At 33.7% G+C, this 24,731-nt stretch overlaps 1 protein-coding gene across 3 annotated transcripts in view; it reads left to right on the forward strand.

Annotated features, from left to right (window-relative positions):
* The window catches only part of GARNL3 (GTPase activating Rap/RanGAP domain like 3), a 223,633-nt gene that overhangs the window by 130,222 nt on the left and 68,680 nt on the right, over nucleotides 1–24,731 (forward strand). For all 3 annotated transcript variants that reach the window (XM_031954321.1, XM_031954322.1, XM_003757155.4), the window contains one exon: nucleotides 9,422–9,520. In XM_031954321.1, coding sequence (XP_031810181.1) covers nucleotides 9,422–9,520 — 99 coding nt within the window. The remainder of the gene's footprint in view (nucleotides 1–9,421; nucleotides 9,521–24,731) is intronic.

Genomic DNA, 24,731 nt, shown 5'->3' on the forward strand with positions numbered 1-24,731 from the left:
ACCCCAAAGTCCAAGGACAAAGATCAAACCAATGGCCTAACAGAAAGAGAATACTTGAATTGCAGTAAGAAAACCTAAATTTGAATTTTGGCTCTACTTTTTGATACTCGTATGACTTTAGGCAAACCATTCAACCTCTCTGGACCTCAATTTCATCACCTGTACAATTAGTTAGATTAAATGATTCTGAATTTTCTTTTTAGGTCTCACTTGTTATGAAATTCTATAAATTCTCATGTTTTTATTTAAATTGCCTTATTTTTAGAGTAATATGAAGAAATTAGATCTGAAATATTTTTTTTAATCTGCTAATACATATATAACTTTTGTGTTAAGCCCTCACAATAAGAAAGATCCAGGTAACCTTCAGAAAGATTTCTGACTTTTGTCATTATCTCCCACTCATTACCCTCTACCATCCTCTGTGCCTGAAACCTGGAAAAGCCCTAGATCCCTTCAGAAGTAAAGTTCACAATGTCTTCCCCTCCAAAAAAGGGAAAGTTTTAGCAACCACCAGAATGATTTTTCTAAAGCTCCAGTCCCAGTCATGTCACACACACACACACACACACACACACACACGCCATATTCAATAAACTCCAGTAGTTCCCTTATCACCTCCAGGATTATATAAAAAAAAAAATCCTATGTTTGGCATTCAACACCCTTTGTGACCTAGCTCTGCTCCACCTCAATATTTCCAGTCTTCTTGTTGGGATTCAAGGGGTACTCCAAAAAGGTTGGGGTTCCAGACCAGTATTGTGAGGTATCAAAAGAATTTTGGCTGCCTGGCACCCATCTCCAAGTCATGAGGCAAAGTTTATTTTAATTGTAATGCTAATTGAATTGGGCTAAGTTCCAGAAGAAGTTAACAAAGAATCAGGAGAAAAAAGATAAATTTATAGGAAAAAATTGGAGAAACCTGGTATGTTAATTTATGCTTTAGAGGTGGAATTGAGGAGTAGCCTGGTTCTGACTTAGTGTGCAGATATAATACCCATAATTCTCTGGGCAGAGCTGATGCTGGAGGTGTGCTTTTAAGCCTGAAAAGTCACTAGGATACCCAATTTTGTTCTGCGCCTATGTCAGCTTTAAGCATCTCATTATTGTTGATCATTTGTCTCAGAAACTCTGTTATCACTGACCAACTGGCTGTTATGTGACAGCCAGCAATATTTGTAGCTTTAGCATCCTGATCATATAAAGTAAACTGGGACAGAATAACCTATGGGAAGAAATATATCTTTTCCAACTCCCAAAACCAGAGGATTTTAGGGTTATTGCTACACATCTCCCCTAGAAGCTACACCACATCATTCTCATGTTTGCCCACATACTATTAGATCAAGTGACATTGCCCTCCTTGCTATTCCTGGCACAAGATCCTCCATCTCCATTTCTCCAGCCGTCGCCAGGCCTGGAATGAATGCCTTCTCTCCTCATCTCTCCCTCATGGCTTCCCTAGTTCCACTTCCCAGCTAGAACCTACCCTTTTCTAGAAAGCCTTTCCTGAGCCCTCTTAATTTAAAAGGGATTGTGGATTATTAACTCTTTATCCTTTATGTAGTTGGTTTGTACATCTGATTGTTGTCTCCCTTTTTATTATGAATCTCTTGAGGGCAGGCAGGAGCTGGCTTTTTCCCCCTTTCTTTATATCTCCAATGCTCAGCAAGATGCCTAGCACTTAAAATATTGATTGATTGATTCTGAAAACTTTGCAAAACACACTTAAATTTCCTAATGATCAAGCCCTTCTCAAAGATTTGTGTAAATTCCCCATCATCATCCTGAGTGGATTTGTTCCTTTCCCTTAGCTAGTTCAGTAGGTGTTGATCTTAACTCTCTGGTGGTTCCTCAGTTCGTCCAGCAGGTGTCATCAGGCACTGTCATTGCAATGGCTCCTTTGGTCATTATGAGCTAACGTTTGTGAGCCTTCTCTCTCTCTCCTTCCTGGCCTTCCCTTTCCTTCTACCTATTGTCTTTTAAGCAGGATGCCTTTGCCAGTACAGAATGAAAAATCTTAACTTGTTTTTGTTTTGTTTGTCAGAAGATAAGATAAAAATGTAATTGGGAAATATTTAACAGAATAAATAAAAATACAGTAGCACTTGGATATTGTTAATAGGTAGTTTTTTTTTAAGTCTTTCTATGGCCTCAAAGATCCTTGTACTCTGTAGAGTAGGACCTGTTTAGTATCACTGCTCAAAGATAATCCCCATCATACTGGCCCTTTTATTTAAAAAAAAAAAAAAAACCCTTATCACTGTTCCTATCTTCATCTAGCTATACTACATCTTGTCCAGAGAGCAAATTTCCCATCATCCTCCAGCTTCCAGAGATGATCCCAATCCTAGGTTTCAGTGGGAGTCTTCTACTCCAGAAAACATCCCTCACTTGTTTATGAGCAACTTGAGCTTCCAAAATAGCTGAATGGAATTGCTTAAATCTGAGATGTCAACAGTCTGTGTTAGTTGCCACCTGAGTGTAGTTTGGGGTCTATGCAGTTCTCCATGACCTCTACCCTTCCCACCCCTGCAGATACCAAATATTTTGAAAGAAGGAACTATGGGAAAGAACAAAGAACCAACTATACATCAAACATCTGATTGTTCAGGAAATAAAATACTTTAATGAAGTATCAGCAAATGATAATGAATAGAAAGGGCAAGGCACATTTATTAAGCACTTGGCATGTGCTGTGTTAAAAACTAGAAACATAGAAAAAGCAAAAATGTCATCAAGGTGCTTATATCCTATTAGGGAAAAAAAGTATATAAAAGGCAACCAAAAGGGGGGTGGAAAGGACCTGGTGTTCATGTCTGGAAAGTCAAAAGCACAGGTGAGAAAGGAATGAAAGTTAGCCTATCTGGGCCCCTCCCCACAATGGAAACCTCTGGAAGAACTCAACAAAGGCAAAAGAGGACCTGGACATTCTGGATTTTAGAGGCATTATGAATAGTTAGGAAGTCTAACATTGCCTACTTGAATTCAAGGCTTACCTGAGATGCATACTATATTACTAACCTTAGGCAAGTTATTTAACTTCTTGGTGATCCCCAGACAACTCTCTAAGACTATAAATTGAGGTATAAATTATTAAGCTGCTGTCATAGAGGGAGTTTCCTCACTGGAAATTCCTTATACCAATTAAATCACAAGTTTACACACATAAAAAGAATGTGGATAGAGTTCTGGGCTAGCTTCAGAGGTTTTATCTGAAACTAATAGATATGTTAAATCATTATCTCAGGGACTGTCCTGCCTCCTTTAAATTTTTGTGTTTAACTTTCCACATCCTGAATAATACTGTTTCTGAAAGAAGTATGCAGAAAAGAAGTATTATGAATCTTAAAGAAACAAGCAGAGTTGCAACAGGGTAAAAGTACATAAAATATACTCCCATGTGTAATAGAGAGATATAACATTGCTTTATAAGTACAATGCAGGCACTTTATTAGCCTCTATCGTTTTTGAGTCCATTGCCATGCCCAACAATTAAAAATGCAGAGAGAATAACATCAAGAGCATGACTTCATCTCTTCCCATATATAGTATAGGAAGGATTGTCTACTTAGGCATAGCTGGTGGCAAAAAAACATAATCTGCCATCTTGAGGATCAGGCCTATTAGCTGTGAAATATATTAACTAGGATATATCTCCTAACCAATAGTTAATAATCAAAGGCAAAAATTTTTAAAGAGAAGGAGAATATAACAATAAGCCTGTGCTAGAAAACAAAATTTGATTGCATATTTTCTTCTGAGAAAATATTAATCTTAAACAGGAATCTTTTTCCAGAGTCTACAATTTTATTTTTATTATCCCCAAACTTAAAATCTGAAGAAGGGTATACTTCTAAAAGAAAAATCTAGTTTGGAGTATGTTAGCTTTTCTTTTTAATACATGGTCAACATTTAATAGGAATATTTGATATTAGGAATGCTCTGCTATATCTTGTCAAGATTTTCAAAGTATCATCAACAATCCGGTAATGTTAGGTAGTACTAAGATTGCTATATACATTTAACAGATGAAGAAGCTGATATCCAGAGAAGTAAAGTGTCTTCAAGGGTTACACAGCTATTAAATACTGGAGCTAGTATATGAATTCAAGTTTAATCACTTACACTGCCATTTGCTATTGAGGCCATGGACTCAAAAATTACAGTTATTGGTAACTTCAAAATGTTGCAGGCTAAGCCATATACATACAAATAATGTTTATATTTTAACTTGAACAGAAACTTTTAAAATTGTAGTCAGGAAATAGTAATAACACCAAATAATAGGTATTCTATGTTATAATAGGATATTATATACACTATCATGCATGTAAGGGCTGTGATTTATAAGACATGAAGTTACCTTACAGGACAACTAATATAGTTCTATCCTTATTTAAAATAGGTTAAATTTTAATATCTATTTTGTTTCATATCTGTTTCCAAATGCTGAATTCCTGAGAATTTGTGAATTTTCATTTCCTGATTAATTTAGGAGAAAATAATAAAAACCCCTATATTTCTTTTTTTGTTCAGATGAATAGAATCATAGAATTTTAGAACTGGAGATTGTAGAGATTATATAGAGATTAGACTCATGTAAAGAGTCTAATGTCTTAAATTTTCTGGTGAGGAAACTGAGGCCCAAGGACATTGCCCAGGGTCTGGGCAACAATCTGCCCAGGATCATAACTAGTTAGTGGCAGAAGTAGGAATAGAGCCCCAGTCTCCTGAGTTCCAACGAGATTAAACAGTCTACCTAGGATCATAATTAGTGAGTAGTGGCAGAGTTATGACTAGATTTCTGTTCTTCTAATTTCCAACCATGGTACTATGTCTGCTACAACATGTATATAAAATGTTAAATCATCCGAAGCTCATTATCTTCAGTGGTTGTAATAGTGCCTTAAAGATAGCTTTTAAAATAACCATCATTCCAGGATAAGTGTTTATGGTAAACTATTGACAAAAATGCTCATTTCATATATGATATTACTGTATTTTCCTGAAGAAAAGTATTGGTAAATTGTACCTACTTTCTTTCACATTAAATATTTATATATATATTTTTAATTGCTTCTAAATTTTAGCCTAGATGAAGTTCAGTCAAAGGAAAACTTCTGATCTCTTCTGATCAGATATATAGATTAAATTTATCTTTCATTCCCACTCTTAAACACTCCCCCCCCCCCTATAAATATCATCTGGTACATTTTATATACACCTTATGAAACTAGCATTAGAGATTTGTGTCTTATATGTACACTCATTATCATGACTTGCCAAGAAAAAAAATTGTTTTCTTCTGAATTAGAGGACTTTGCTAAATAGAGTTGTTTAAATGCATAGACCAAAGCATAAATATAGGCATTTTTCCTTTCTTCATATGCTTGCTACAAAATCATGCTTTCCTGTTTTCTTACATCAAGCATCAACAAAGCAGGATGAACCTCAAGGCTTTCTCTATATTTTATGATATGCTTTTAGCTTGTAGTCTTTTATAATTCCTTCCACATTTTTTGCTGTATCATATGATTTATTTCAGCACATGAACCTAACATTTTGAGCAAGTTCCATATTTTACTGTCCCATTTTTACTACTTTCACTAACAGATTTACACACTTGATATTCTATTTGCCATAAAGCCATTTTCGCCCGTTTACTTTGTAGTTTATAAATAGCAAAAACTACTTTCAAAAAAGTCTGAAATATGATTAGATGACATAAATATTCCTAATTTTTCTTATTTAATACTAAATTTATCATGAAATAGATTGCTGAAGGATATTATCCTATATGACCAGAATAGGCTGATTCATTTCTTCCCATAAAATTAACTTTTCAACCATTTTTAACAGTTTTTAGCCACATGAAAAAAAGATTTTCAATATAGAACACATACTTGCTATGTGTACATGTTTTTGTAATATTAATGTTATTTCATGATAAATCATGAAATATGAATTATATAAAAATATAAATTGTTATGTAACATTTCTTTAGAGTGACTTTTTTTCTCATTCACCCCATGATTATAAAAAAGATAGAAGCACAATGTCTTTTGCACTGAAGTTTTCTACCAGGTAACGATATAATTATAATGGTTATCTATTTAATTAATTTATTTAATTATTAATCCATTTATTAAAAACCGTTTAATAAAAGACACTGACCAAATTCCAATAACACATTGTTCCAGTGAGAGAAAATGTATTTCAGTAACTTGAGATAATACCTTTCTTTCAGAAAAGATGCTCCAGAGAAGGTGCATCAAGTGACCTCTGAGAAATTTTTCATGAGAGGTTAAGGCAGACAGAGAGGAGAATGACTGGCAGAAGTAAAGACCCTAGTGTATTACAATCAGTTTTATAATATTTCATCTAATAATTGTAACTGAGAAAAGTCCAGAGACTAATCAGAACTAAGAAGGCATGACTAACACCAGATCTCAATAATAGTGCTTCAAATGACCCCAAATGCCAATGAAAGGTGAAGATATTTTTCGAGATAGTTTAACTTTATCCCTCTCTCAGAAATATTCCTAACTTTGCTAAGCAAGACTTACTAATCTTTTTATGAAAACTCTGGGGAAAGAAAAAATAGAGGCAGAAAGAAAATGGGGAAGAAAGAGTTAAAGAAGGAAGGGAGGGAGAGAGGGAAGGGAGGAAGAAAGGAAGGAAGGAAGGAAGGAAGGAAGGAAGGAAGGAAGGAAGGAAGGAAGGAAGGAAGGAAGAGAAGGAGGGAGGGAGGGAAGGAGGGAGGGAGAAAGGAAGGGAGGGAGGGAGGGAAAAAGGGAGGAATGGAGAGAAGGAAGAAGGGAGGGAAGAAGGGAGGAATGGAGGAAAGGAAGGAGGAAGGAAGGAAGGAAGGAAAGACGGAAGGGAGAGAAGAAAAAAGAAAACAAAAGGAAGGAAGGAAAGGAGGGAGGACAGAGAAAGAAAAGGAAACCAGAGAAAGAGAGGAAGGAAGGAAATAGAAAAATAATAAGGAAAAGTAAAAATATGATGGCAAAAAGTAATTTTCTATGTGGAATTTTTATAATATTCTACATCTTCTGTTCTAGATCTCATTTAAGCTTAGGACAAATTTTCTTCCTCATGAAATTGGTTTAATAATTCTTCCTCTCCTCTATGCACTGGTAGAGAACATGTCTAATTAGCAGACACTTAGAACAGTAGCAAATACTCTAAAGAAATCCTGAAGATAGTAAGTATAAAGATTCATATAATCTCACAGTTGGAAAGGAGTTCAGAGATTATTAAGGCATAACCTACATCTGAGCAGAAATATCTTCTGCAACATATCTTATAAGTCATCATCCTAGTCCGAGTTCTCCAAACACTCCATTTCAAGATGTTTTTTATACAGTGCTGAAGTCTGCCTCTTCCTAATTCCCATCTTGGTCCTTAAGGGCCGAGCAAAATAAAGCTGTTATCTGGATGACACAATAGTCCTTCAAGTACTTAAAGATTAGCTATCATGTGTCCCAAAATTTATTCATTCTGATTACCCTCTTCTGGACCTGCTCCACTCTGTCTATATCCTATCTAAAATAGAGCATTTAGAACTAAACAGAACATTCCAAATATAATTCACTAAGGCCCTTCTTCTTAATATATTTTTATTAATTTAGTCTGGATCACATTAGAGGGAGAACTGCCCTTAAAGTCCAGGAGAGCCTGCCTTTTGACATATGCCAGCTATATGTAAAATTGGTAAAACTCCTTAAAATGTGACTCTGAGGACATCTCTTAACCTCTCAGTTTTCCAGGCCACTTTCTAAGGTTACCACTGGTAGGAGGAGTTTATTCATTCAGCATTCCCATTGACAATTACTAGTCCCAAACAAAAAGAAAATACTTTTAGTTCAGTTTTGGGGGTTGCTTCCTATGTCATACTCTTGATTTACATTGAACCTACAGATCATGAAAATCACTAGCTTTTTAAAACTACAAGTGTAGGTCTTTTTAAATCATCCCTACTAAACTTTATTCATTAGATTCATCTCTTAAAGCTGCCATAATCTATATTCTTCCTAAACATTTTTGCTAACTTGACTTTTCTGTTACTTGTTCATTTTAATTGACTTTTCTTCCTTTTTTTTTTTTTTTTTTTTTTTGGTAAAAAAGAATGTTCCTGGATAGAATGAAATATCTGGAATTTCCATACAGAGAGCAGTTGAGATACAAAAGTAATATATGTTAAAATGATGCATCTGTGGGAAATGCAAAAGAAAAAAATGTTTATTATCTTTAGAAAGAGGCAGTATAGTATCATGGAAAGAGTTCTAGATTCAGAGCAAACAAGTATTAAGCCTTCTTCTGCCCCTTATTGGTATAGTACAGCCTGATACATTGCCTTCTTTTTAATTAACCATGTGGCAGTCTCTTCTTCTCTCTGGCCCTGTTTTCTCATATGTTAAATGGAGGTTGGGACTAGATGACCTCTATCCATGCCAACTCTAACTCTATGATACCAAGTCAAAATTCTAAGAAAGGAACCTTTTATTTTCAAGTATGCCCCCACAAAATGTTGTTCCAACCAATATTGATTCCTCTTCAAGTGGATTCTAGCCCCTTCATGCATTATTAGTAAGCAGTTTTATAAGTCGCTATAGCTAAAAGATGCCTTCTAATAATGACCAATCTTCTATTAATAAATCTCTCCATATTTGGTTAGGACTGCTGTATATTGATAGTATGTCACTTGACTCATGCTTAAAATCTTTCCAGTTTGATCATGCCTGACAGAGTTTGCAGTCCATTGTGAACTCATATCTCTATTCTGTGATAAGATATTGGAGGGGAGAGCTTTACAATAAAAAGTTATTAAAACATTATAACTAATGCCACTATAATGTTATTCAGCCTGATACATGTGCCTCAGACTGGATAGATGGTGATCTGAACTAGCACTTGAACATGGCATTAATTTCCACATAAAACAAACTGCCACTCCTTAAAATTATTTCTCGTTTTCATATAAGAAATTAAGTTATACAAAATCTTATTATATTGTATTTTTTTTAAAAAGGAAACTTCTAAAAGGGCCAGATTGCCTTTCTTTTTTAAAAAATCATTTTCAGACCTTTGGTATAAAGGAGGAACAGAATTGAATTCTTGATTTGGTAGGTATTACTTTCTTTTTGATTAACTTAGAGAAAACATTAATTGACCACATCTAGCTGCCAGTGTAAATCACTGTGCATTGATGAACCCCGTGAGGAAGAAAGCACCTACCTTCCATCCAAAATAAGAAGAGCAGAATAATGGTCTCATTGTACAGACTTACGAAATCTCTGGCAAGATAAACTCTTCTTTCTTGACTAGAAAAACAAGTAACCCTAAAATAAACTGTAGAATATTTAATAAGCCTAAGCCATGTTTATAGGATTGAATGAACTGTTTTCTTTTTCAGATGGCCAACCAATAGTACCAGTATTTGACAAAACTCTGCAAGTGAAGCAGATACATGTATTGGAATCCTTGGACCTACTAATTACCAGAGCAGACAAAGGTAGTATTCCTTATTAATTTGTTATTATAGAGAAAAAAGGAAGCTGCAATTTCTCCATGATTTAAATTAAAGCTAATACCTTCTATCTGGGAATAGCATTTAGTACAGAGAGTAATGACCTAAAATGCAAGTATAATCTAAATATCAATTACTCATGTAATTTATGTTTTCTTCTTCCCATCATTCTTTTCTTCCTTTCTTCTTAAATTTTTTCTTTCTTTCTTTCATTTCATCCTTTCTATTTTCTTTCTTTCCTTTTTTCTTCTTTCCCTTCCTCCTTTCCTTCCTTATTTCTTTCCCTCTTACTTTCCCTTCCTTCTTTCCTTCCCTCTCTCCCTTCTTTTTTTTCTTCCCTCCCTTATTCCTCCCTTTTTCTTTCTTTCCATTCCTTCTCTCTTTCCCTTACTGCCTGCTTTCCTTGCTTCTTTTCTTCCTTCCCCTTTACCTTCCTTCCACAAGCTCCAGTGTTTTAACTAAAGAAGTAGAGCATGTTCAAATGGCATATCTAAATGAAATTCAAGGGAAGAAATTAAAGTTTGCTACCTTTAAACCAACATCTCATACTGTATACTAAAATAAACTCAAAATGAATACATGATTTAGACATAAAAGATGATAGAATCAAATTAGGGGACCATGGAAAAAATATTTGTCAGATCTGTGCATAAAGGAAGAAGTCATAATAAAATACATGATAGAAAAGATCATGGGAAGGAAAATGCATAAATTTGAGTATATCTAAATTAATGTTTTTTACACAAACAAAATCAACTGACCCAAATTTAGAAGGAAAGCAGGAAACTGGGGGAGGGGAATTTATAGCAAATAACTTTGACTAAAATCTCATTTCTCAGATATATAGAGAACTGAATCAGATTTATAAAAATAAGAGCCATTCACCAGTTGGTCAAATGGCCAAAAGATATGAACAGTTTCTGATAAATAAATCGAAACTTTCCATAGTCAGATTTTAAAATGCCATAAGTCACTATGAATTAAAGAAATGCAAATTAAAACAATTCTCAAGTACCATCTCACACCCATCAAATTGGCTAAAATGAGAGAAAAGGAAAATGACAAATACTGGAGGAATATGGAAAAGTAGGGTCATTAAGTTGCTAAAGTTGTAAACTAGTACAGTCTTTCTGGAGAATAAATAATTATTCAAAAAGAGGTATAAAACTGCATGTATCCTTTGACTCAGCAAAGAAATCAAAAGAAAAAGGAAAAGACTCATATGTACAAAAATATTTATAGCAACTGTTTTTGTAATGGCAAAGAATGTGGAACTGAAAGAATGTCTGTTAACTAGGGGATAGCTGAACAAATTGTGGTAAATTAATGTGATGAAATACTACTGTGTAAGAAATGATGAAAGGGGATGGTATCAGAATGGGTCAGCTTGCTGATGCAGTAGATAGAGCAGCAGCCCTGAAGTCAGGAGGACCTGAGTTCAGATCTGGCCTCACTCACTTAACAATCCCTAGCTGTGTGACTTTGGGCAAGTCACTCAACCTCAATTGCCTCAGCAAAAAATAAAATAAAATAAAATAAAAATAAAAAATAAAAAGAAAGAAAGAAAGAAAAGAAAGAAACCTAAGAATGAAGTGAGCAAAACTAGGAAAACATTGTACACAGTAACAGCAATATTGCAAATATGATCAAATGTAAAAGATTTAGCTATTCTGATCTATACAGTGATCCAAAAGAATTCCAAAAGATTTGTGGAGAAAAATGCTGTCCACCTCCAAAGAGAGAGCTTTTAAGTGCATTTGAAAGCAATTTTCTTTCATTTATTTTTCTTGCTTTTTTTCTTGCCTTCTTAATGGCCTCTCTCAAAGGACAGGAGGAAGAGAGGAAATTCAGAACTGAAAATAAAGAATTTCAAATAATTTTTTTTAATTTGTTAACTTGAGAGGGAAGCAATATGGTTCCATGGAAAGAATACTAGATTCACAGTGAGGACATGGGTGTGAATCCAATCTCTGACATGTAGTACAACCTCATTTGTAGGTATAATGAATCCTTCCTTCTTTCTTTCTTTCCTTTTTTCCTTCTGCAGCACCAGATATTAAGTCTAAGGGAGGTAACAGAGATAGGAAAAGAGAAAAACATAGTCCCTGTCCTCAAGGAGTTTATAATCAAATAAAAATAAGGTCTACATAAGTAATTGCTATATTACCATTAATCAAAAAACATTTATTATATACCTACTGTATCTCAGATATTATGCTATCCCAAATAGCTTGTGGTACATACCATAAGAATGGTATAGATCAAAAAAGCAAAGAAAGCTTGTTTCTGACTCAGTAACCAGAAGGTGATTGTTGAACAGAAGATTTTATCAATTTCTATACATTTTTTATGAAGACTCTAATTGAGGAAGCCTTCCCAAACAGGTAATGAATTAATTATTTTATTCAAAGAAGACTTATTATGACTTTGCTTCATGTGAGCCTAAGCATTTCAAACTAGGAAATTGTCATAATAGTGTTTTTAATAGTTTATAATATAGCCAAGGCTTTAGTACTATATAAGATATTATTTTCTACAAAGATAAAAGGGTCAATGTGATAACTGGGAGGGAGAAGGATCCCTAGATATAATGAGTAACAGATAGCACCAACAAAAAGCATCTACAAAAAGTGATTATTTTCTTTGTTTTTTACTTATGGTTATTTCTTTAATTTCTTATTGTTATTGTTAGCACTTTTCTAGCACTATATCAGATAGTAATGCTGACAGTGGTAAACAGTACATATTCTAAACCAATAGCCAGTATTATAAGTATAATGGGGATAAATTAAAATCTTTTCCAATAAGATAAAAAGTCTATTTAGGGTTAGTTAACAATGAAATTAGATGATACAAACTCTTCTGTCAACATTGCAAGGGATATTTAAGAATAGCTATTGGATCTGAGAATAGATATGGCAATTGTTGCTAATCCAATGAATTTTGAAAAAGAATTGAAAGAAAAAATCAGAAAATTTATCATTTGACAAAGTGATTAATAAGAGTGGAGAGAAGTAAAGTCCTAGTGGAGTGGTTGACAAAGCAGTCAATAGCAAGGCCCATGAAGCAGCCATTCCTTCAGAAAATTGGTAGGACAGAAGCTAAGGACACAATTCTTTCCCTGTTAGTACTTTCTCCAGTCCTGAGGAAATGATGTGGAAAAAAGAAGAATCAATAGAACTTGGCAACTGATAAGACAGTGACAATGAGTCATTCTCCAGATTCACTGGTGACTGAGCATTTATGCCTGGGTAACTAGAATAATGCCAATAAAAGAAATAAACTAGATTTTTTTTCATTAATACAATTTTATTTTATTTTAATTTTCAATAGTATTTTATTTTTCAAAATATATGTAAAAATAGTTCTCAACATTCATTTTTGTAAGATTTTGTGTTCTAAATTTTTCTCCCTCCCTCTCTTACAAACTACCCCCTCCTCAAGACAGCAAGTAATCTGATATAGGTGAATTATATTAGGATAATTTTTTAAAATATCCAAATGTAGATCTTTAGAAGTCAGTTGGAAATTTAGTCATTAGAACCTAGGAGAGAGTCTAGAGCTAAGACTGGGGAGTCACCTATAGAAAAGGATAATTACAATTATTACCCAAGATTAATTCACCAAGAGCAAACATGTAGGAATAAAGGAACTAGAACTAAGGGCAGCAGCTCAGAGAAATGCAGATACTTAGTAAGTAGGAGGAGAAAGAGAAGCTAGAAAAACAGTAGTCAGAAAAGTAGAGAGTGAATAAAGAAAGCAAAGGAAAAGGACAAGAAGAAGAATAGGTGAGCTTTCATTACTGCAAAATTTTTTGAAATAGTTATCTACATCCAATTCCTACACTTCCTTACCATCTACTCTTTCCTCAACAACTTCCATAGTTAGCAATCATTTACCAAAACTGTTCTCTCCAAGTTTGTATAGATTTTCTAAAGGCCAAATCCAATGGTCTTTTTTCCCCTAGTGGTGATTTTCCTAGGTCTTTTTAACATTTGACATTATTGACCATTACCTTTCTTTGAGTATTCTATCCACTCTTGGTTTCAGAAGCACCACGCCCTCCTGATTATACCGTGACTTCTCTATTCACTGTTTTCTTCACTAGCCCTTCTTTCATCCCCTTCCCTACTCCTTGAGGTGGTTTTTTATCCAGTATCTATCTGTCCTTAACCTCTTTCTCTCCCTAGACTGACTCCCTTAGCAATCTCATTCACTTCCACAGTTTTAGCTATGATTGTTTTGCATATGGCTTCCATATCTCTAAACCTGACCTCTCTTTTAAGTTCCAGTGGCCTACAAAACATCTTTATCTCCTCAAGCATCTCATATTCATCCCTTTTTTTCTGTCTGCTCCAAAGACACTACTTTAGAATCTCATCACTTCTCAACTGGGCTCTGTAATAGCCTTCTAATTAGAATTGCACGTTTAACATATTGGATTGTTGGCTGTCTAGGGGAAGGGGTGAAGGGAAGGGGGAAAACTGGGAACACAAAGTTTTGTAGGGTGAATGTTGAAAACTATCTTTGAATGCATTTTTAAAATTAAAAGCTAAGGGGCAGCTAGGTGGTGCAGGACAGAGTACTAGTCCTGAAGTCAGGAGGACCTGAGTTCGAATTTGACCTCAGACATGTAACCCTTCCTAGCTGTGTGACCCTGGGCAAGTCACTTAATCCCAATAGACTCAGCAAAAAATAAATAAAAATAAAAAATTAAATTAAAAAGCTATTATTTTAAAAAATGTATATCTAGGGAAAATAAAAGTATTTAAAATCAATAATAAATAGAAAAAATAATAAAAATAGCATTCTAATGGACTTCCATATTACAAAGGTAATGTCTTTGGTCCTCTTTGAGAATGAAGATCCAACAACAGCAACAAGCAGCAATCTTGAAACACTTAGGCTTCATCTAACTTCTCCGATTTTTAGCACTGCAGCCCTCCCAAAAAACCAAAATATTCTTTTAATTATTTTGTACTCCTTGGACATGTTATATCCCCCAGCAAAGAAGAGTTTAAGCTCCTTGAAAAAAGACATTTGGGGGCAGCTAGGTGGCCCAGTGGATAGAACTCCAGCCCTGAAGTCAGGAGGACCTGAGTTCAAATCTGGTCTCAGACACTTAACACTTCCTAGCTCCGTGACCCTGGGCAAGTCACTTAACCCCAATTGTCTCAGCAAAAAAAAAAAAAAAAGAGAGAGAGAGAGAGAGAGAGAGAGAGAGAGAGAGAGAGAGAGAAAGAGAGAGAGAGAGACATTTGTATTGCCGCCCTAGCTCAGAGTCAACTTGGTATAAGTGCTTACTTAATAAATGGTTGTTTATGATCGATCCACTTGAATGTCCACCAGAACCTAATCTCTGTTATGGACTTACTTATAATTTTTTAATTTAGCCCTCTATAGGGTTAGGGATCATTTTATTTCTAAACTTTATGGTTTACCTAATGGTTAGCACAGTGCTCTGCATACAATAGGAATTTTATAAATGCTCATTGAATTGATTATTGGCATCATCAAAAGAATTGTGTGAGTAGAATAATGAGAAGGAAGGTCAGGGAGCAAAAGGTTCAAGTTTCTTCATGATGTATTAACAAAGTTATTGTGAAACCACCTTGCTTGAGGAAAATTATGGGAGGCTTCCTGTAGTAAATATAGGAGGGGGAAGGAGGCAAGCAGATAGGAAAAGTCCAAATAAATAAAGTCAAAGTTACAAGTCCACAAAGTAAATATCATTGAATTTTTAATAAATTGCAAAATGCAGATTTCAGTAATACACTTACTAGGTATCAGTCTTGCTTCCTTCTTTCTTGTCCCTTAATTTTGAATTTAAAAATTTTTCATTGATGTTTTTTTCCCCACATCAATATCACTTCTTAACAACAACTTCTCAAAATCTTTCCTTGTTATAAATAGATTTATGCAAAACAAACTTGTTTTGCCATTGACTACCATATTCTATACCTGAGATTCACTACTTTTCTATTAAGAAGAGAGAGATTTGTTTCATTATCAATCCTGTAGAACTGATGTAAATACTGATATTTTTAGTATAATTTTCCTTTTTATCACCATGATCATTAGTTATATTGTTCTTTTGATTTTGTTTAGATTACTTTGCATCTGTTAATATACATCTAAGTTTCTCTAAATTTTTATATCCTTTATTTCTAAAATATAGTAATTTTCCATTTTATTCATATACTATAGTTCTTAGCTTTTTTCCCAATCAGTGGGAAGCCACTTTGTTTTCAAGGGATTCTTTTATTTTGGTTTTGGTTTGGTTTTGGTGAGGGGTGCTGTGGCAAAAAAACTGCCATAAATATATTGTTAAACAAGGGTTCTATCCTTCTATCCTTTACCTCTTTGGAGCATATTGATATTGGTATTTAGAGTTAGTAGTATTACTGCATCAAAGGATATAAACAGTTTAGTCAATTTTCTAGTGTAGCTCCAAATTATTTTGTAAGTATTTAAACAAATTAATAGATTCACTAAAAATCAGTCGATTAAGAACCATTTCCTAATTATCATCAAGTACTAAGGATAAAAGACAAATGAAGCAGCTGAACCACAAGAAAGTTTATATTACATTCTATGGAAGGAGACAACATGCTTATATTTATATACACAAAATATGTACAATATAATAAGGGGAGAAGGAAAAGCTTGGGTATGCATCCATAGAGATACCTGATCTATAGAGTTCAGGAAAGGACCTCACTTAGTAGTAGTTGAGAACCAGAGACCTGTAAGTGGATGTGAAAAGATCATGCATTCTAGATATTAGGGATTCAGCCTGGACAAAGGCATGGAGTCAGGAGATAGAATGTCATGTGTGAGGAATAGCAAGAAAGCAACTGTGACAGGACTAAAGGGGAATAATGCAGAAAGCTAGAGATTGTAGTCAAGTTGTGAAGGGTTTTAAAAGCCAGAGAAGGCTCCATTTGATCTGATGAAGTCCCCTACATTTATTAAATAGGCAACTGACCTGGTCAGATCTTTTTTGTTATATATTTTGGCAGTGTGGAATATAGATGAGACGGTGAAGAGACTTGAAGAAGAAAGACTAATTAGAATTGCTTAAAATAGTTCAAGCAAAAGTTGATGAAGACCTGACCTAAGGAAGAGTGATGATCATGTGATTGTGGAGAAAAGTAGATTATCTTTTGTGAGAATCTTTGTGGAGGTCCACACACTTCTCCATCCCACAGCCTCTCTGACATTCACTATTTCCATTTTTTATCATGGATAAAAGTTTGCTGCTTTATTTGCCTTTTTCATATTAGCAATTTTAATACCTTTTCATATAATTTTGATCATTTATATTCTTTTGAAAACTGTTTTTGCTCATTCTCCAGCAAGACTATTTCCTGCCTATTCCCCAGCAAAAAAAAAAAAAAAAAAAAAAAATGCCCTTAAAAAGCACATTGATAATTCTTTTGTTGTTAGACTCAAAGAAATTAATGCATGTAAAATGCTTTGCAAATCTTAAAGGACTTATTAAATTTCTTATTTTTAATTAACATTATTGCCTTTGAACTCAAATTTAGTTCTTAGCAAGATAATACCTACGGTATCTGGTTCATGAGATTCTTGTAAAATTTCAGTGAAAAACCATATGTAAGTCACTTAGCAAACCTTAAAATTCTAAATGAATATCTATTATTATTTTTATTATGATTACCCATGAATGTAGCTCATGTGGACTAGATAACTGAACAAGGTCATTTAAATAAGGGCCTTTGTTTTTATCTTAGTTGTCAATTTCCTATTAGACATATTTGTTCTGACCTTTTCAGTCCAAAGATTCTTTTCCTTGGGGAAGAAAAAGGAAAATAAGAATTGAGCATATGTGTTTTCTATTTCTATTAATTATCATTATCCCAAAATAGTAGTTCTTTCCCTCTCTGTTATCCTTATCTTTTCATTCCAGCTTCACGTTATCTGGGTGTTATACTCAGAATACCATCCTTACAGTCCGACTTAGACTTTTATATTATTTGTTCTTGCTACCTTCTTTCCATGCTTCAGAAATCAAAGCTGGTTAGTTAATTCCCTAAGAAAACATCCATCTCTTTCCATGGTTCTCCTTTATCTTCTTCAGAACTGTTTTTCTTTGTTATCTTCAAGTTTTCATCTTTCTAAGCATTTTTCCCATTCTTCTTGAGCTGTTTACTGCAAAATTTTAGTTTATGGGATCCTACTTAACCTTCTACTGTAACTTTTGTATATCGGGGATAAATCTAGATTATTTCTGATTTCTCTCTCATTTATCACAAACTCTCAGATAAAGTGGTCACTTTCCTTTAAGGTTGCCATCATTTTATGTCCTAGCAACTAGTTTCTCTCTATTGGTGATAATCACACATAAAAATAGAAATAGAAAAAGAAAATATTCTTTTGCTTCTCCCTAATTTATTACCTTGATGTCTATAAGTTATTCTCCTCTTCCTTTTTCCTTTTCTGCTCAACTCTTCTGTTGTTTCTCCTTGTACTCTTCATTTTCTTCTGCTCTTTCTTCTCCTTGGGTTCTTCTCCTTAAATCGATTTTTTTCTTCTCTTTTAAATTTAATCTTTATCTTCTTCCTCATGCCTGCCATAAAAAAGCCTTGGTTTAGCTCCAGCCCTTCTCATTCAGCTCAAGATTTTTTCCTTCAGCTTATTAAATATTCCATTTTCATTTTCCCATTCCATCCTTGTCCTTACTTGCAGTTATAAAGCCCTTGAAATCACCTTCACAATTGCTTTTCCTTCTTATTCTTCTCAAAACCTTTTTTGTTCCTTTTCCCACACAATCTTTTCCTTTAGAAGCTATAAATATAAGTTTAAAGAGATTGTGTATATTTCAGAGCAATCTATGGAAGAAAACTAAGGAAACAAATAGCTTAAGAAAATAAGAAAAACATGAGAACTACTTGGTAGCAGAATGATTCATATAGTATAGGAGGATATCAAAAGAAGGTCAGATCATATGAAGACTAGACAAGATGTAATGTTAAATTTTGACTCATTCTATAGAATCCCAGAAATGGAATCTCAGAGATCATTTATTTAAAGTTATATGGAAAGGAATCCATTCTAAATTATCACCAATAGAGGGTATTATATCCTCTGTTTAAAGAGGTTTATGCTAGACCTCACTATTTGAGGCAGCCTTTTCTAGTTTTAGATAGCTCTCATTCTTAAAAGGGGCAATAGTGGCTAGAATGCTGGACCTGGAACCAGGAAGTTTCCTCTATGTGAGTTCAAATCAGACTTAGACACTAGATCCTGAGCAAGTCACTTAACCTTGTTTGCTTCAGTTTCTTCATCCATAAAATGAGCTCGGGAAGAAAATGGCAAACTGCTCCAATATCTTTGCCAGGAAGTCAGATATGACTGAAACTTCTAAATAAAAAAGAACTAAATAAAAAAGTTCTTAAAAAGATTTTCCTTTTATCTAACTAAGATTTGATCATTATCAAGAAATGGTCAAATGGTTTTCTCCCAGTTCTTTCCCTGCATTCAATTCTAATTTTTTTTCCATGACAACTCTTTAAATAGTTGAAGACAGCTTTCATGTTTTCCCTTTCCCAGTTCCCCCAACCAGTTCTCATAATCATGTTCACCAGTCCCCTCCCTACTCTGGCAGCCCATCTCTGGATTCACTCCAGTTTCTCAATTGTCTTTTGAAAATTGAAGGCAGTACTCAAAAAATGACCCAACTTTCAGAAAGTTATCTGAAAATTGCCTCTGTTTTTTTTTCTGGACATTAGACATATTATTGCAATCCAAAATTGAGTCAAGAGACAGATGACACTAGATAAAGAGTTATATAGAGGGTCATATGAGTTAGAGTTAGAATAGAGCTAAGTTCAAGTCTTGCCCCTGACACATGCTGACTATGTGACCCCAGACAAGTCACATAACCTCTCAAAGCCCAAAACAATTCTCTAAGACTTCCCTGCATTAATTGAAGGAATTTTTTCATTGGTAGCTCCATACTCTATAAAATCCCAAACCAGGACCAAAAAATTATAAATATAAATATATGTGTATGTGTATATATATATATTATGCATACATATATAATGTATATATATATATATATGTATGTTTATGTTTGGCATATATACAATCTGCGTCAACTTTGTTAAGGAATCTAAAACTCTAAGATGTTATCTGCTTTTAAATGGGCATTTAGAAACCACCTCTTTAAAAAAAAAACATCTTGTAGAATACATTTGTGTGTTTGTATATGTTACATATAAATTTACATATGTTTATATATTTAATATATATCTTACATATATTTTATCCCTTTTGGCTATCAGGTCACTAAATGAATGAAAACTAATTTCCTCATGTTATTTATAGTCTTCTCATGTAAATCTTCATATAACTTGAATCTTCTTTGCCTTTAATGAAACTCATATTAAAATGGAAATTAATCATTTATAAATTAGTAACAGATTTCTTAGTAAGATTCAGAGATCACAAGTCAACTTTTTATGTCTCAGCTTCTATGCTGCTTTAAATTTTAAACTGGACAATTGAATTTATAATTCCAAATATTAAAGAACATATTTTATCGGTAGAACAGTTGAAGTTTTTTGTTTTATGACTAATTCAGAAGTTTTACATGTCTATACATGTATAACTTATCAAAATGCTTGCCTTCTCAATGTGGTGAGAAGGAAGGGAAGGTAGGAGAGAATTTAGAACTGTAAAGTATGAGGAAAAACCAGGTTTAAATTGTTTTAACATGTAATTGGGAAAAAATAAAATATTTTTAAATGTTTTAGGAAGTTTTTTGTTTTGTTTTGTTTGTTGCCAAAATAGGTATTCTGCTTATAGATGTAGCTGAATCTTAATGGATTAGCACCTTCTGGGAAGTAACTGCTGTGATCCTAAGATGTCTACTTTTTTCTTTACCATAGTCACCACAAAAGACCATTATCTCTTATTACCTATTTTGCCCTATTGCCCAGAAAAGGATTTTCATACAGAAGATTGACATTATTCTTTAAAAAATGGATCTTTGTCTTCTCTGGGGGTAAACAGTCTTGGGTTTTGAGTCAAAAAAGATGAAATCTCTGAAACATCCTAATGATGTTCTTAAAAGATTTTCAAGTATTTTGAATTCTGGTAGTTATAAAGAGTCTGCCTGGTGGCTGACAAAATGACAAGTACTTGATGAGCAGATATGAAAAACGGGAAGAAACAAAACCAAGTGCCATGGCATAAGAGAAGGCACTCTAATCCTTTCTAAGAAATAGTATCAAAAAACTTGGGTTCCAGTCTTAACTCTATCTTTTATTACCTATTTGTTACCACTGTCTATTAGGGATTCAGGGCATTAGAGCTGTGTAAGGAGGAACACAGGCAACTGTTATTATTAGCAGCCATAGCAAGGCTATCAAGCTTCTCTCCTACTCTGAGCCAGTAGGGAGAGGTACAGATTCGGGGCTAATATTCCTAAAATGACCCTTAGACAGTGTCTGCACTTAAGAAAGAGGGAGAATATGAGGGACAGGAAAGAGCTCCTTGTGAAAGAACAATATAGGGAGGTCTGGTAACTATTGTGGCTTTCCCTTTGTGTTTGGATTTGCATTTCCCTAAAAAAGTCTCATGACTTGGGCTATACCTAGCTGTGAGTTGGAAATCTAAAATGTAGATAACATTGGGAAGAGATGACTTTAATAAAATTAAGAACAGTTGTGTTCTTGGCCATACCATTGGTCTTAAAACCCTAAATTCCAGGGCTCATAAGACCTTAACATTCTGTTATCTTCAGAAAGTCAAAGAATCCTAGAAAGTTGGAGTTGGAAAAGACCATGAAAATTACCTAATCTAAATATGAATTTATATAATATCTTATATTGTGGTTTAGCTTAAGAATTTACACTTTTGTTGCCTTTGGAGTTTCAAAGGTGTGTGTACTAACCTAAGTGCCCATTCTTGCAAGAAAGTAAAATAAATCTTTCCTGCATTCAAAAAAATTTTTTTATAATTTTCTCTACTAATCTTCCAAGTGTAAAAATGCTCAATCGGTACTGTAACTCTAGCTCTTCATTTGTTAGTTTTTAATCTTCATATTTGCATAAAACATATATATTACAAAAAAAAAATTAAGGAAAGATAAAATATCTAGAATGACTACTCTGCAACATGTAATTCTTATATTTTGAAAATGCAAAAGTTTCCTTCAAGATGTCATTTAGCTGTATTATTGACTTAGCTAAGAAAATTTTAACAAGGTAGCTTCTAAATACCAATTTCAGATTGGACAAGCAGGAACTCAATTACTTCTTGGAACATTAGCTTCCTCATCTAAGGAAGTAGCTAAATGGCATAGTGGATAGAGTGAGAGATCTGGAATCTAAAATGCTTGAATTCAAATCTGGCTTCAGACACTAGCTGCATGACTCTGAGCAAGTGACTTACCTCTTTCTGCCTCCGTTTTCTCAACTGTAAAATGGAGATAATAGTAGATTATAGTAATGATAAATATAATATTATAGTAATATGATATAATATATCATATAGTAATATAATATAGCCTTATAACAGTAATGATAATAGTATCTCCCCGTAGTTGAAAGGATCAAAAGAGATAATATTTATAAAAGGAACTTAGCATGGTGCCTGGCACATAATAGGCCTTAAACGATTGTTATCTTCTTCTTCCTCTCACCTACAAAATGGGAAAAATGATAGCTACTTTTTATAACTTTCATGGTTGCAATGAGAAACTAATGGGCCAACATTAATATGTGAAAGAACTCTGAAAACTGTAACATGCTATACAAATGTAAGGCATTACAATAAAAATAATATTATAAATAACAAAAATTATTACTTAAAGGATCCATGATATCATTGATGTAGCTATTCCCCCCACCATTCCAGGTTGCATTACTCTAACACCTTAGTAAAAAGTTTTGTGAGTTGGTTGTGGCTCTTCTGGTGATGAGCCTCTTCAAATTTAAACTGGTCCAAAGGCAGTTGACCATCTCTGGATATTTACAGTTTGATAGGACCTTCCACAGCTTTTAGTCAACTGTTATAACTTGCAGGAATCCAGGTAGCCTGCATGCCATCATGATGTGATAGACCAGGACTTTGTTGGAAGAATGATAATAATTAAGTCAAATACATAAAAGATATTGAAATCATGCTTACTCTTTCAGAGAAGAAAAAACTGAATTGAAACATGTAGTGCAAAAATTTTCATGAAGAAATTATGCATGTAACTACTTATACAAAGTAAATGATTTCTTTTGAAATACAAACTCACTTGTTAGTAACCAGTCAATTAGAAGTTAAAGATGAAATAATATCTGCTGTTATCATATATTTACAGCCAATCTGAGTTCTTCCCTGGTTATGTTAAAATTGAGGCTTAGAAATATAAAATGAAATGCAAATCTCACTCAGGGTTCATTCTCACTCCTTAGGAGATAATACATAAGAAAAAAGCTGAAGAACAAAACATACATAACATGTTTCAGGAATGCTGGTAAGCATCAGATTGCAGGGGCTAATTAGGCAAGGTAATTTTCTGCTAATACCAGAGACTCTCTGCCCACATAGGTTCCAATAAGAGAAGGATATATAATACTGAATTTGAAAAGAGAAAACTGCAGATTAATCCCAGTATTTCTATTTATGACTTGTGTGACCTTGAAAAAATTCTCCTCTGTAAAACCAAAGGGATTTAAATAAAACTCATCCTACAGGAAAAAAAAAAATCAAGACTTTCAAGGGAAATAATGGAAAAAAGCAGAAAGAGAGGTTAGCAGTGCCAGATCTCAAACCACAAAGCAGTAAACATCAAAATTATTTGGTACTATTTAAGAAATAGATAAAGCGATGGAAAAGATTAGGAACGTAATATATCAAAGCATACAAACATGTTTTCTTACAGTTTTATAAACACAAAAACTCTCAAGAACTCACTATTCAGAAAATGCTATTGAGAAAACTACAGGACACTGTAGAAATTAGATATATACCATTATCTCACACCATCTACCCAAGATAAGTTCCAAATGGATTCATGACTTAGACACAGAAAATCAAATTAAAGAAGGAAGAAATTATTTTTCACATCTACAAAATAGGGCAACAATTCATCACCATGCAAGGGGATAGGGAAAGATCACAGGGGATAAAATGGACAGTTTTGATTATGTAAAATTAATTTTACACAATCCATGCAGCTGAAATTAGAATGGAAACAGATACTGAGGTTGGAGGGGTTACAGGAAATTTCTCTGATAAGAGCCTCATTTCCAGGATATTTTAGGGACTGATTCAAATTTATAAAAAATAAGAGCTATTCTTCACGTGTTAAGTGGTCATAGGATACAAATAGCCAATTTTCTAAGAAAGAAATCTAAGCTATCTCTAGCCATATGAAAATTGTTTCAAAATACTAGGAATTATTAAAGAAATGCAAATTAAAGACATTCTGAGGTTTTATCAATCCATCAGTTTGGCAAAGTTGGCAAAAAAGGAAAGTGATGAAAATTTCGAAGGGTCTATGGAATAATGGGCATATTTATATACTGCTGGTAGAGCTTTAAAAATGGTGCAACCATTTTGGAAAACAATTTGGAATTAGAACCAAAAAGTCACTGAACTGTGCATATCTTTGACCTGATGCTATCATTATTAGGCTTATATCTCAAACAGATCAAAGAAAAAGCAATAGGGTTTATGTACAAAAATGTTTATAGCAGTTTTTTTTCCCAGTGTCAAAGAACTAGAAATTAAGTAGCTATCCTTCAATTGGGGAATAGCAAAATAAATTATAGAATATGATTGATATATGAATATAGAACACTTGTGCTGTTAGCAATAATGAAAGGAACAGTTTCAGAGAAATATGAGAAGGCTTGTATGAATTAATACAGAATGAAGTCAGTAGAATCAAGAGAAAAATTTACATAATAACAACATCATAAAAACAAACAACTTTGAAAGACTTGAGAGTGCTGATCAACACAAAGATCAACCTTGATTTCAGAGAACCAATGATGAAGCATGCTATTCACATCCTAAAAGAGAGATTTTGAACTTAAGGTGCAAAATGAGAGATATTTTTTGGATATGGGAATTTTTTTTGCTTGACTGTCCTTATTTATTACAACAGTTTTGTTTTCCTATTTTTTTAATGATTGGGGAAGGTAGAAGGGGGGAAAATGATTTT

The sequence above is a fragment of the Sarcophilus harrisii genome, chromosome 2 (assembly GCF_902635505.1).
Source record: "Sarcophilus harrisii chromosome 2, mSarHar1.11, whole genome shotgun sequence".
Taxonomy (NCBI): Eukaryota; Metazoa; Chordata; class Mammalia; order Dasyuromorphia; family Dasyuridae; genus Sarcophilus; species Sarcophilus harrisii.